The sequence below is a fragment of the Myotis brandtii genome, unplaced genomic scaffold (assembly GCF_000412655.1).
Source record: "Myotis brandtii unplaced genomic scaffold, ASM41265v1 scaffold174, whole genome shotgun sequence".
NCBI lineage: Eukaryota > Metazoa > Chordata > Mammalia > Chiroptera > Vespertilionidae > Myotis > Myotis brandtii.
Genome location: NW_005356437.1, coordinates 3,540,939 through 3,554,744, shown reverse-complemented (window position 1 = coordinate 3,554,744; position 13,806 = coordinate 3,540,939). Strand labels below are relative to the sequence as shown.

Below are 13,806 nucleotides of genomic sequence, written 5' to 3'. Positions count from 1 at the left end.
CTCTGGCCCCACCCCTAACCCCCACCCCCGAGTGCACAAATTTTTGTGCACCGGGCTACTAGTATAAATATATTTAAACAAATAAAAATAAAATTTTTTTTTAAAGAGTTCCTGTCAGGAAACCACAATGCTCCTGGTGATTGCTCTTGTCACTCTTGACCCATTGCAAAGCATCCACAGTTGTATGATTGTTATGCACAAGGTCTTAACCAGTCTCACAATAAACCATTCTCTGGTTGTTGTTTTTTTATATTTTTATTTCAGAGAGGAAGGAAGAGGGAGAAAAATAGAAGCATCAATGATGAGAGAGGATCACTGATCGGCTGCCTCCTGCATGCCCCCCTACCAGGAATGGAGCCCGCAACCTGGACATGTGCCCCCAACCAGAATCGAACCTGGGACCCTTGGGTCCGCAGGCCGGTGCTCCATCCACTGAGCCAAACTGGCGCTAGGCCATTCTTTGGTATTTTACAAAGATGTCATTCTTGGCTTCTAAACTGAAAATCATTTGTGCCCAAGCCATCATTTTCCATTTATACATCCTGTTTAATTAGAAAGTAGTTTCTAAAGTGTCCCATTTTTTTAAAATATATTTTTATTGATTTCAGAGAGGAAGAGAGCGGGAGAGATAGAAGCATCAATGATGAGAGAGAATCATTGATTGTCTGCCTCCTACATGTCTCCTACTAGGGATCGAGCCCACAACTGGAATCGAACCCCGGACCCTTCGGTCCACAGGCCAACACTCTATCCACTGAGCCAAACCAGCTAGGGCAAGTGTCCAATTTTTTAAATCTAATTTGAAGTGGCAGATGGCAGACATACACATGACCTAAATGTCTCAATCCTTTTTGCTTACTCATGTACGCAGGTCCTTTGGTAAAGCCAGCTGCTGGTGTTGGAGGCAAGCAGGCCTCCTGGGGAACCCAGGCCTCATTTGTTTCATTGCTGCCACCCGCTGGGGCCTGGACTCTGGAATGTGAAGGCTGCTCAAGTGGTGGAACTAAGCCTGTCCAGATCCAGATAAGGAACCCATTTGTGGTTCCAGTGCTAATCAGCTATTGTTTCTAGGTGACAGCCTGCCCCTAAATGAAAGGACTTTATAAACTGTAGAGCATGATACCTGGGTAGGGTGGTGTGTTAGATTATGTTGGCTGATGCAGTGGTGGGGCTCTGGAGAACACTTCAGGGACTCAGACATCCTGGAGAATTAGAGTTGTGAGAGTCCTTAAAGCAGATGCTGTGGAACAACTTAAATCAGAGTCTCTTAGGGGCTTTTGAAAATGAAGATTCCAGGACCTGACCCCAGAGATTTTGATTCACTAGGCCCAAAATTGGGTTTATTTAACAGGCTTCCTGTGCGGTTCTGATACAGGTAGTCTAGCACCACACTCGAGAAGGACATTGCCTTAAACATTATCTAGGGAATATCACCATTTTTCTAATTAGTGCCTCATTTCAATACATTTTTAAAAAGTATTACATCTTTCATCAATGGGATGAGTCACTGTAATACTATAACTTGTTCTTTGAAGCATACACACAAAAGTTATTGTTGGATTGGTTTGTTCTGTAGCAAAAAAAAAATCACTGTCAAATAATTGACTTTTCTCCTTCTAGAAAGAGGTACAGTACTATAATTTATGCTGGTCAATTTATTGTGGGATACTTTCTGGCCTTGGGAATTGGCAAGCAGAGGTCGGATTTAGTATTACATTTATCATAGCTATCATTTCCATGAATCATTTGGTTAATATCTATTGAATTTATGCAGGATGCCCTACATTATCACTTACCTCTTTCTTTCAGAGGAGCCAAGCACAGGAAAGCTGCCACCCCCATGGTTTTTCCCATGTCTTATTATCACTTTTTTTTCCCCTTTTTTTATTGAATTTATTGGGTTGACACTGGTTAACAAAATTATTCAGGTTTCAAGTGCACAATTCTATAATATATCATCTCTACACTATATTATGTGTTCACCACCCCAAGTCAAGCCTCTGTCCATCCTCATTAATCCCTTCTTATACCCTCCTCCACCCCTGTCAACCCCCCACCCCCCGCCTCCCAGGCAATCACCAAACTTACACTTCTTTTCCCTTACCCTGTCTTGACAAGCTTGGCCAAGATACAAGAGTATACAAATAATGACTTTCTTTATTACACAGGAAAAACAAGTGTCCTGATAGCTAGTTTGAAAACTCACCTTAGAACTGAGAATTCTAGATGCCTCTCATGTGCTTGCCTCATAGAATATTATTGTTCCAAAATACTTGTCACTTTTTATGTATGTTTCTAAAATGACTGGTTTAAGAATAACCCTCTCTAACTGTGAACTGAGTGAGGCTGCTGAACTCAGGGGCAGATCACACTTGGTGTACAGTGTCATCTTAATAAACATTGGGCACCAGTAATTTTCTAGTGTAATTTCATCTAGACCTTTTTAGTTCTTAGGTTGTTGGCACTTAGCTCTTCCAACCCCTTTAATGCAGATGATCATATGTTGAATACAGTTATCATGTATTGCATATGTAGAATCAAAAGGTAGTTTATTGAACCTCTTTATAAAGAAATCTTATTGTACTTTCAGGATCATAATTTTTTATTACTCAAATGTGGTTATCTCTAGGTTTTTTGTTTGTGTTTTTTCTTTTTCAGGTGTACCTGAACTTAAGGACTTGGTGGACATCACAAAACAGCCTGTGGTCTACCTGACGGAAATCTTAAAAGAAATTGGTATTCAGAATGTGAAAGGGATCCACAAAAACACATGGGAGCTGAAGCCAGAGTATAGACATTATCAAGGAGAAGAAAAGAGTGATTAAGAAGACTCCAAGCCAGCATGCTAACAGAACAACTAAGGGTGATGTGTTAAGCATACGGCATTGATACTTGAACTTGAGCACCATGTGTTATAGGGGCAAAATGACTGAAACTTTAATTTCTCTAGGTACATTTTTTAAACAATAATTCTTAAAAAATTACTGAAGTGGTTTTTTTTGGTGTGTTTTTTTTTTTTGAGGAGAAATAACAAACTTATTTATAGACTTAACTTGTATTAAACTAGATTATTCATGATGGGGTTAGGAGTTGGGGGTTAAGAGGTTCTGTAATTAAAGCAAATCAAGGAAATAACTATCCATTGAGATAAATATTTTTCTGTATTATTCATTTTCTTAACAGAACACTAGAATGCTGAGGTTGAGTACCACTGTACTAGGAAAATTTTTATCATTGCATAAACTTTGCAAAGTAAAATTCTGATTAAGGAAGATGGTCTTATTTCCTACCCTGCCTCCAGTTGTCTTATCCTGCATTGTTCTGGTGCAGGAACCAAATCTTGTTTCACCATTGCCTTCCAGTTCCTAATTATTTGAGGCTGAGTGTCAAGAAGCAGATAGATAAAGGTGTGATAAATCTGTATACAACTGATAATTCTGGATGCCTGTCATGCTTGGTTTGTAGCACATATCTTCCCCCAAACCCTGTCTTTTTATGTGTAGACTGCCCTGAGACACCTGGGTCATCTACCCCTGCCTTTTGTTTTTGTGGTGACAGTGTCTGCCAGATGCAGTGTTCCCAGCAGAGCTATGTCATTTGAAGTTATGCTTTGGTATTTCTTCAAACCTGGTTTTTTCAGCTTAATTTTAGTTACCTTTTACCTCATCACACTATCTGCTTGAGTTTTTTAAACACTTAGTTTTGAGTTTCTTAAACACTTGTTACCTTTTCTATAGGATAGCTAATCTATGTGGTAGACTGGTGTCATTCCTGATTAATTTTTTGGAATTGCTTTCTCATTCAATACTAAAATATGGCTGTTGGTCATGGAAGAGACTCCCTTCGACCTGGGTTTCCACGTTCTTTTATTTCAGGACTCTCTAGCTCTGATAAACATGCTTTTGACCACTGTGAGATTGAAAGGAAGGCTGATATACATCTGGCAAGATGTCACATCATGAGGGTAGAAAGGCCATATTTAATAGATGAGATTGTTAAACTCAGCCAGTACACGGGATGTTTTAATTGTCAAAATCTATGTAATAAGATTATAGTTGCTGGGCAATGGCAAGATTTGAAATTACATGTTGCCACAGTAACTTCTAAAGAGATAAATCTTAAAAAATTTAAAAAAGGTTTGCTCTATTGTATCATAAGCAGGCCATGTGGATTTCAGCAGAGTTGCAGTTGTTCCTAATGGTCTGTGAACAAATTTTCTTTGAAGCATATTTTGTTCATTGTTGATACATATCAGTGAAATGAGAAGAAACATTTTTCAGGTCCTTATGTGCCTGATAGTGTGTTAAATGCTCTAAAATATCTCATTGAATCCTTAGAAATAATGCTGAGAGATAATGTCCATTTTATAGAACCTTTTCCTACTCAACATACATACCTTCATAAGTACTGAAAGAATCCTGCCCTTGAGGCAAAGCGAGTGCCCGGGTGTACTTTCCCAGAATCCGCCCCCGCCCTAACACCCCCAGTCTCACCTCCAAACCAGGAAAGTGGTGCAGACCACAGAGTTGTGAAGGAGAGGGAGTTTGGCATCCCTACTTGAATTCAGACATCTAAACGTCCCTACCCACCAGATGAAGACTAACCTCCCCTTTTAAAGTCAAGATCCTTTTGCTAAAGTTTTAATTCCTATCATGCTTCAAGTACCCGGGTGGGGTGTGTGACTTTATTAGACACCCCCATAGGACTTAAGGAGCCCAGGGGCAGGTGGCAGGGGGGTGGGGCACTGAGCTGAAGGGGAACTGCCTTATGTTCAGCCTTCACTTGCTGCAGACACCCTTTTCGTCTCAATACATTGGCCATCTTCCCTCTCATTTGTATAAGGGTCCAGGATAAGCTGCTTCCCTTCTTTATGGTGTTTTCTTTCTGACATGTGTCCAGAGCAGGTTCCTGAGCCTAATATCATTTTAATGTAAGGTGCAAGAGAAAGTATCAGAGATCGCTTTTTGAACCTGATTTTCTTCACATATTCCCATTCATTCTTCCTACTTTCCTTTGAGCAGGTGCCACCATCCACAACACAATAGTATGATGTAACATCTGACAGACAAGCAATAAAAGTCTTCAATAGTTTATTATAAAAAAAATCACAGCTTTAGCCCTAACCGGTTTAGCTCAGTGGATAGAGCCTCGGCCTGCGGACTCAAGGGTCCCAGGTTCGATTCCGGTCAAGGGCAGGTACCTTGGTTGCGGGCACATCCCCAGCAGGGAGTGTGCAGGAGGCAGCTGATGGATGTTTCTCTCTCATCGATGTTTCTGACTCTCTATCCCTCTCCCTTCCTCTCTGTAAAAATCAATAAAATATATTTTTTTAAAAAATCACAGCTTTATCCTGCCAGTGTGGCTCAGTTGGTTGGATGTTGTCCTTTGTACCACAAGGTTGCAGGTTGGATTCCTGGTCAGGACACTTGCCTGGGTTGCGGGCTCAATCCTCCGTAGGGGCATGCAGGAGGCAGCTGATCAGTGTTATGTTGTCACATAGATCTTTCTCTCTCCTTCTACCTTCCTCTCTCTCTCTAAAAAAAAATCAATAAACTATTCTGTAAAAAAAAATAGAAATGAACAGCTTTTATCTGATATTGTTAGAAATCATCTAAACTTTTTAGTTGCTTTAGCTTACAGTTTAGAGTAGATTTTGTAAAGTCACTTAGTCTTAAATTTTAGGGTTTTAAAGAATGATTTTCCTAAAATATATCATATTTTTAAATGTTGAAATTTGTATTTATAAGATCTTAAGAACATACAAGTTTTTTATTGTTTTGTGGAAATGTAAGTACACCAAAAGCATATGTTGCTGGACCAAAAACTTTAATCTGGTATGGTAATGGAACATGATGGCTGTTAATTAGGCAATTATTTATTGACCATGAATATATTCCAGGCACAGTGAATATAAAAGCACTACGCATAAGAGGTATTCACAGTCTAGTGAGAACTACAAAAGGTAGACAGGGAACAATACGTGTGGGTAATAAAGTATGAACTAAGTGTTGCAATCAATCAAAATATTCCAGTTAATTCATCATGGCCATTTAGACTCTACATGGATTTCCAAATTTTAAAGCATTTGAATACAGTAATATCTACTTAATTTTAAAACTTCCTTGAATAATTTATCAGTAATTATTCATTGATAATTTATAAGCACAAAAGGATTTATATAATGTCTAGGAATCATTATTATGAATTTATGTAGTGGCTGTTTTTAATACATTGGTCTCATTAATAGAATGCCAAATTTTGAGTTTATTGTGCTTGTCCTCTTGACATTGAAGCCTTACTTCTGATTGCCATTCTAGTTTCTCTCCTTGAATAAAAGCCTATGAACCACTTTGGCCATTCATTCATCTGGTGGAAATCCACTGAAATGCCCACTGTGTGCCAGGCAGTAGGGGTAACGGTGATGGGTGCTTGTGGTAATGTGCCTTATGTGCTACCAGTTTTTTGCCTACTTTACTAAGTAAGCAGGAAGAATAATAGCCTGTGTTTGTTGGACCCTTGCTATGTGCCAGGCACTGCTAAGTATTTGATTCATATGACTCAGTTAATCCTCATGGCAACCCTGCAACATAGGTTTTCTTATTACCCTTGTTTTATAGAGGTCCCGGTACTAAGAGGTTAAAGAGCCAAGGTCATATAGTGGTCAGGGTCAGAGCCAGATTCAGATCCCAGAACAGCACTCCGGAGTGCAGGTCTTTAATTGCCTGTGTGTATATAGGTCATGGGGGCTATCTGCTGATTTCCCACAGCTGTAGTTTACCTGTCCAGAGTCTATCATATTTGAATTTGTTGTTGTTGTTTTAGTTATTATTATTGAGATATAATTTACATATCTCTTTTACATTTGACTTCTCCTCACTAACTAATAGGTAGCAGAATCTCAAGAGTTATCACTCCTGAATCAAAAAGAGTTGAGCCCTAGGCGGTTTGGCTCAGTGGATAGAGCAGCCTGTGGACTAAAGGGTCCCCAGTTTGATTCCGGTCAAAGGCACATGCCTGGGTTGATGGCGTGTGGGAGGAAGTCAGTGATTCTCACTCATTGAGGTTTCTATCTCTCTCTTTCTCTCCCTTCCTCTCTAAAAAAAAATAGTTGATTCTGGATACTAATTGAATTGTTTTGACTTTAGAGATTTGGTTTCTTTTTTTTTAAATATATTTCATTGTTTTCCCACAGAGAGAAAGGGAGAGGGACAGAGAGCCAGAAACATGATGAGACAGAAACATCGATCAGCTGCCTCCTGCACACTGGGTATGTGCCCGCAACCAAGGTACATGCCCCTGACCGGAACCGAACCTGGGACCCTTGAGTCCGCAGGCCGATGCTCTATCCACTGAGCCAAACCGGCTAGGGCTAGAGATTTGGTTTCTAATTCTTTTTCAAGTTCTGGAGTTTCTTATTGTAGAATGATGTTCCTTTTTTCCCCTCTAGATTCAGATGAGCTGTTTTCCAAAAATGATTGCAAATGGCCAATGTACTTTATTTACTTACATCCTAGGCCACCCAGGGAATGTTCAAGCCCAGGCTCATGAGAAAGTTTCTGACTGGGCTGGTCACAGTTGAGGCTATCTGCCATGGCTGAGTGAGCACTCAGGACATCCATTAGCTTGAGACTGCCAAGTGTGGGAACATAGAGATGAACAAATAAAACGGTCTTTTTGCTTTCAGGAACTCCCAACATTGAAAAGGACTTTGAAAAAAAAAAAAAGAAAAGAAAAGGACTTTGAAACAAAATAAATGGCAGCCTAGTGTATTAAGTGCAGCAATAGAAATACCTGGATTGAAAGCCTGTGACTTAGAGCAAGTTGTTTACCATCTGTGCCTTAATTTCCTCATCTGCAACATGGGAATATTAAGAGTATCTATCACCTGGCTGGTGTGGCTCAGTTGAGTGTCATCCCATATACCAAGAGGTTGCCGGTTTGATTCCCAGTCAGGACACATGCCTGGGTTGCAGGCTCATCCCCAGGGGAGGGGGAGCATGCAGTAGACACCCGAGCAATGTTTCTCTCTCATCGATGTTTCTATCTCTCTCCCTTCCTCTCTCACTAAAAATCAACAAAAATGTGTTTAAAAAAAAAAAAGAGTATCTAGCCTAGAGTATCTAGCCCTAGCTGGTTTGGCTCAGTGGATAGAGCATCAGTCTGCAGACTGAAGGGTCCTGGGTTTGATTCCGGTCAAGGGCACATGCCCAATTGCGGCTCAGTCCCCAGTAGGGGGTGTGCAGGAGGCAGTCGATCAATGATTCTCTCATCATTGATGTTTCTATCTCACTCTCACTCTCCCTTCCTCTCTGAAATCAATAAAAATAGGTCAATGGGGGGGGCGGGGAGGCGACATATGTACTACTATCTGTAATACTTTAAACAATAAAATAAAATTTTTTAAAAAAAGAAAAAACTACAAAAATATTTTTTTTTAAAAAGTACCTATCTCATAGAATTGTAGTGAAAATTAAATTAAGTAAGTCAATATACGTAAAGCTCTTAAAACACCATGACACATAGAAACTACTTTATCAGTATTAGCTTTAACATATACAAAATATGTAAAATATGGAACTAGCACAGAGAATGAAATGATTAATTACATCTTTGGGGAATCAGGAAAGCCTTAGAGGAGTTAGTATCTGAAGTGGGTTTTGAAGGGGTCTAGGAGTTTACTAACTGTCAGGAGGCAGGAAATACAGAAAGAACAAGTGCAAGGGCATTAAGGGAGCAGCCTTACTTCACAGGGTAGTTGGAGTGAGAGTCCACACACACCTTCGGTATACAATTGATCCCCTATTTCCAACATGTTTTTTCACTTCCAGTGATACATACTGCTCCATGTCTACCCATTGGGTGTGAGGGTTAGGGGATACTTTAAGTCCTGCCATCACGGAGGAACGTTTCCCTGGAGAAAATGTAAGCCAAGAGGATAGAACGCACTCCATCAGATGTTTCCTGAATTTCACCCTGCTGCATCCTCGGCGCCACCCTAGGTGCTGGGGTCGGGAAGCCAGGGGCACCAAGTGAGACTTGGTCCTCATCTTGCATTACACTGCCCAGGTGTCTACAGATTGCTCCTGTCAGAACAAGGTGAGAAGCTGGTCAGGGCCTGTTTACAGTGTTAGAGGGCTGCTCTTTTGCCTTGAGAAATTCTAGGATTAACAGGTAAATTCCATCTCCAAAAGGGAAGAGATGTGTATAGAGATGGAGGCCTTGAATTGTATCCACCAGGAGAAGTCCACAAAGCCAAAAATGGAGTGAGTCATACTCCCACAATAAATGTGGGAAATGAATATCACTTCTTTGATTTGCTAAATGCTTGAGAAAGCAATTTTGAATAATTATTTCCTACAGTAGTAGAGAGGTAAGAAATCTGCTGTTTTCAAAGCAGAGAAAACCAAGGCAAGTTCCAGACCCTGTCACAGTGGAACTGTTGGAAAAGCTGAAGCTAGAACTCAAGTCAGCTTGAGCCGAAGCTTTCCTAGTGTTGCTAGCCCAGCAGCATGCACTTTCTCAGGTCTCCTGCCTTATCTCCATGGAGCCAGGATCTGAGAGGAGAGCAAGTGGGCCAGCCTCGCAGTGAACCAGGCAGATGGGCCTGTTCAGTTGCCGCTTCTGGAGCTAGTGAGTACTTATTACTCACCCAGCTTTATGTCCTCTTAGAAAATAAAACCCTTAATCACCTTCAGACAGCATTGGCAGGTGAAGCCTTAAAAATGTCAAACAGTCAGCTCGGAAATCACATTTTGTTAACCACCCACACAGAGATTCATCTGAAAGTCTACAGACCTCAGCCTGCAAGCTTAGTGTATTGAAATGAAAACACCTCTGCTTTGTGGATGTCTCAAGGAGCATGCAGTTGAAAATGGATACCAAGGAATCGACTGGGAGAGGACAGAAGAGAAAAACAAGATTATTTTAAGTAACTTTTTTTAAAGCACTTTTCAGTTGGGCCCAATTGGTTGATTTCCTCATAGAAAAAATAAGAATATGTCAATCAAGGCTAGAGCATCACATGTGCTAGAAAAGACAAGTGAAGAAGCCAGGAAGTTAGAACTGGGGTTCACATTCTCCATCGTGCCTAATACTGACTGTATTTTTGCCAGGTTTTTTAGTCAGTTGCTGTCACCAGTAATCTGGGATGGAGAAACTTGTGGTTTAGGGGAAGTGGCTGGAGAGAGCTGATTAGCAGAAAAGGGTATCAGTACTTGTTGAGAGGTTGGTGATGATCTTTAATGTCCTTCTGGTTTTAAGGTTCTGTCATTTGCCCTGGCCGGTGTGGCTCAGTTGGTTGAGCATCATCCCATGCACCAAGAGGTCACTGGTTCGATTCCCAATCAGGGCACATGCCCGGGTTGCAGACTCAATCCCCAGTAAGGGGTGTGCAGGAGGCAGCCGATTGATGTTTCTCCTTCATTGATGTTTCTCCCTTCCTCTCTCTAAAATCAATAAAAATGTATTTAAAATTTTTTTTTAAGATTCTGTAATTCTAAACCGTGGTCCTGGCCAAACTTGCCTGTCAGTCTTGCCCATCCCACACTGGAAAGGGGTTTGTTTCATTATCCTCACTAGGGGCTTCTACTCGTGGCACAGGCCCAGCTGCAACTCACGCTGACTCATACACATCAACATCCTGCTGTTGACAGGATGGCAGGCACTAGACAGGCGTGTGTGTTCCAGAAAAAAACATTCACCACTTGACTTCGTAACATCACCTGCTCCCTGCTGCTAGTCCTCCTGCTTCCACACACTCTTGCATGCACTCTGAAGTATTTGTCTATCACCATTCTTTACTCCATCCTACTCAGGGTTCTCGGTTGTAAGAGGGAGAAATCCACTCAAGTTGACTCAGGGATAGGAAGGACAGCCCTCCCAGGGACTGGCCCTTCCCTGCCTCTCTCAGGGGCTGCTTGGTCTTTGTCATTGGCCTGCTTCTGTTCACCTACTTTCTACTGCAGATTGGCTTCCTGGTTCCACACAGTTCATGTTCCCCCATAACTTCAGTATGCACTTTGCTTTGTCTTGACACGGCGCCAGCTCTGGCCTCAATTTTATATCACTTTTCAGTTCAGCTTCCCACAGCTGGCTGACTCTAATTCTGGATCCCAGCTCTGGATTTCCCAGAAGAATCTGATTGCTGCCTTAGGGCAGATGTCCACCCCTAATCTGGTCAGTGAAGAGAAGCATGTATGGCCACAGAGACCCCCTCCAGTGGTGGCTATGGCTGTAGGGGGCAGGAGTGGTTCCCAAGGAAGGGCTTATGTCTGGGAGCACTCCAGAAAGTGACCGCAGTACCCTCCAACTGAGCCAGTTATTCCCAGATGTGCAATACAAGTATTCTGAAGTCACATTTTGGTAACCATCAGGCCATCATTCCATTGTATTCCTCTCTAGTTAAGAAACCTACAACTAAAGAGATAATAAGAGTACTAGGGGAAAGGTTCGCCAGTGAATTCAAGGAAATGGTGAAAACTCTGAGGAAAAGGCCCTCCAGTGATTCCCATGTAGTGGTAGAAGAACAGAGTGCTCAACCAATAGAAGAAAAAAGGATCGTGTTTATATACAAGTTCAGCATATAAAGGGCTAATGCACTGGGTGAATAATAAGATGCAAGAGACTAAATTGCAGTTAAAGCAAGAGTTAACCTACCATTATACACACACGATTAGCAGCAATTTAAAAGTACTTGGTTCCCAGCTCTAAAAAGGTTGAAATAATGTGTTAACTTACACACTGCTATGTGCACTGAAAAAGCACTTTGAGCATCTTGGAGAACTTACAGTGATTTCTCTCCCTACTCTACAGACACAAAAACACAGATACAGAAAAGGTAAACCATTAACATCGCCGCCTGCTAGTGGCAGAGCTGGGCTAGTGCATATACCCTCCCAGCCAGGGCCCTCTCCAGCCTCAGGGTTCTCGGCCTGTCTGATTATTGGAACCATATGGGTTGGGTGGTAAAATGCAGACTGCTAGGCACTACCTGAAGGCACTAAACATCCCTTGGGAGGAGGCCCTACTTCTATCCTAATATATAAAGAGCCAGGGTCCGTCACGACCAAAACGACTGGACGGACAACCGAACAGTGGGCCCCAGGCCACTGAGGCATGGTAGCGAGAAGGGTCTGTGGGCTCCAGTCCGCTGGGACATGGCGGTTGGAGGTATCTGTGGGCCCCAGGCCACCAGGCGTGGCGGCAAGAAGGGTCTGCGGGCCCCAGGCCGCTGCAGTGCGGCAGAACTCTGGGTCTCGTGCAATCGGGGGCATGGCCACCTTCAAACCAGACCCTGACAGGAGGGAGGAGAGAGCCCCATTCCTTGAAGAATCATCCATTGATCAGCTTGCTGTCAGTGGCCTGCCAACCAGAAATCGCATTCCCCTGCACCCCGGACCCTAAAATATTTCCTCAATTAATTCCCTTTGAACGTGCATGAATTTTGTGCACCGGGCCACTAGTATTTTTATAAAGCTCCGCAGTTCTGATGATCAACCAGGTCTGGAAACAATTGCATTCACTAATATTTTCAACCAGAAACTAATAAAGGGTGGACGTGTTTTCCTGGCCATGAACAGCCTGAAAAGTATCAGGCTTTTCTGGAAAACACAGTGGTATCTTCCTTTTACACATCACACTCCATAGCCTGCGCTGAGAACTCGGAATGAATCCACGCTGACACTGACCTGGACCCCTTGTGAGAAGCCCCTGCCCTCATCTGAAGCCCAACGGTGTGAGTACTTATCCCCAGCAGGGACTGGGAGTGTGCTGTGGGAAGAGTTTGTAAAGTGGCTCAGCGCCTGCCACATAATATGTTTAATGTGTTTATTGTTAACTCTCTTTCTGGAGCTACTGTCACTGATGATAAGATAACTTGAATTTCACATCTTTTATTTCTGGCTTTTTCACAGGAAATAGCCAAAACTATTAACAGGGATGAAAAAACTCAGGACCTAGGAAAACCAATATTGGCTAATGACAGTTGTTTTTATCAAACAGACCAAATGGTAACTCCAGTTTGGGATAAAACAAAGGTAAATATTGACTGGTCCTGAAGCCCTTGCTAACTGGTTTAGAACCCTGTGTGTTCAGGTGCCCCAAGACCAGATCTCCCTCCCCCCTTCCCCCTTGCACCCACCCACCCCAGGGCCATCAGAGCAGGCAAGAGTTCTGTCCACCCCTGCATAGCCAGCCCTGTATCCCCCTTCTCCCCCCCACATCCTGGTTTTCCTGATTAGGTCCCTCCTTAGGCTGAGTGTCCCAGTGTAAACTGAGAGGAAGGAGTACTTTTGCCATGAGCATGAAGTTACCCTTGAAAATACCAGTCCTGTCATTTGGGGTTTTAGGTCTCTAGGTTCTTTCTCTTACAAGGTCTACTCCAATTTCCTTGCCCTTCAAGGTTCAGCTTCTACGTTTGAGAAGATGAGAACACAAAGAATAGATGGAGAAAACACTTTTTCATGGTCACTCCTTGGAAGATAGGCACTTTGAATCATACCTTAAGTCCTATGCCCTTTGGGGTACTCCAAGCATGTCAAACTCAAAGGCTAACATGGGCCAAATAAACAAGGTTTAAGTTTATGTGGGCTGCAAAAAAACAAAACCTTCAATTTTCATAGAAACGTGGGTTTATTTCAATAGAGACATGCTGAATACAAAGGGCTGAAATAAATGAGTAATCCTATTTAATAATAGACAAACATGGTAATTGACCATACCTTCGCTATGCCTCCCATTGGCTAATCAGTGAGATATGCAAATTAACCCAACCAAGATGGCGGCCAGCAGCCACACAGCTGAAGCGAG

General features: G+C 42.2%; 1 protein-coding gene across 2 annotated transcripts in view; it reads left to right on the top strand.

The window, feature by feature from the left end:
- GTF2F2 (general transcription factor IIF, polypeptide 2, 30kDa) overlaps positions 1 to 13,507 on the top strand; it is a 154,549-nt gene extending 141,042 nt beyond the window's left edge. The window contains exons 8-11 of one of the 2 annotated variants that reach the window (XR_001361509.1): positions 2,688 to 2,950; positions 9,772 to 9,928; positions 12,646 to 12,733; positions 12,912 to 13,507. Coding sequence is in view for 1 of the 2 variants with exons in the window: in XM_005863226.2 (XP_005863288.1) it covers positions 2,688 to 2,825 (138 nt within the window). In the remaining variant the exon portion in view is untranslated. Of the gene's footprint in view, positions 1 to 2,687; positions 3,273 to 9,771; positions 9,929 to 12,645; positions 12,734 to 12,911 lie in introns of those variants that run through there. The other variant, XM_005863226.2, reaches the window with a different exon arrangement.
- The last annotated feature ends 299 nt before the right edge of the window (positions 13,508 to 13,806 follow it).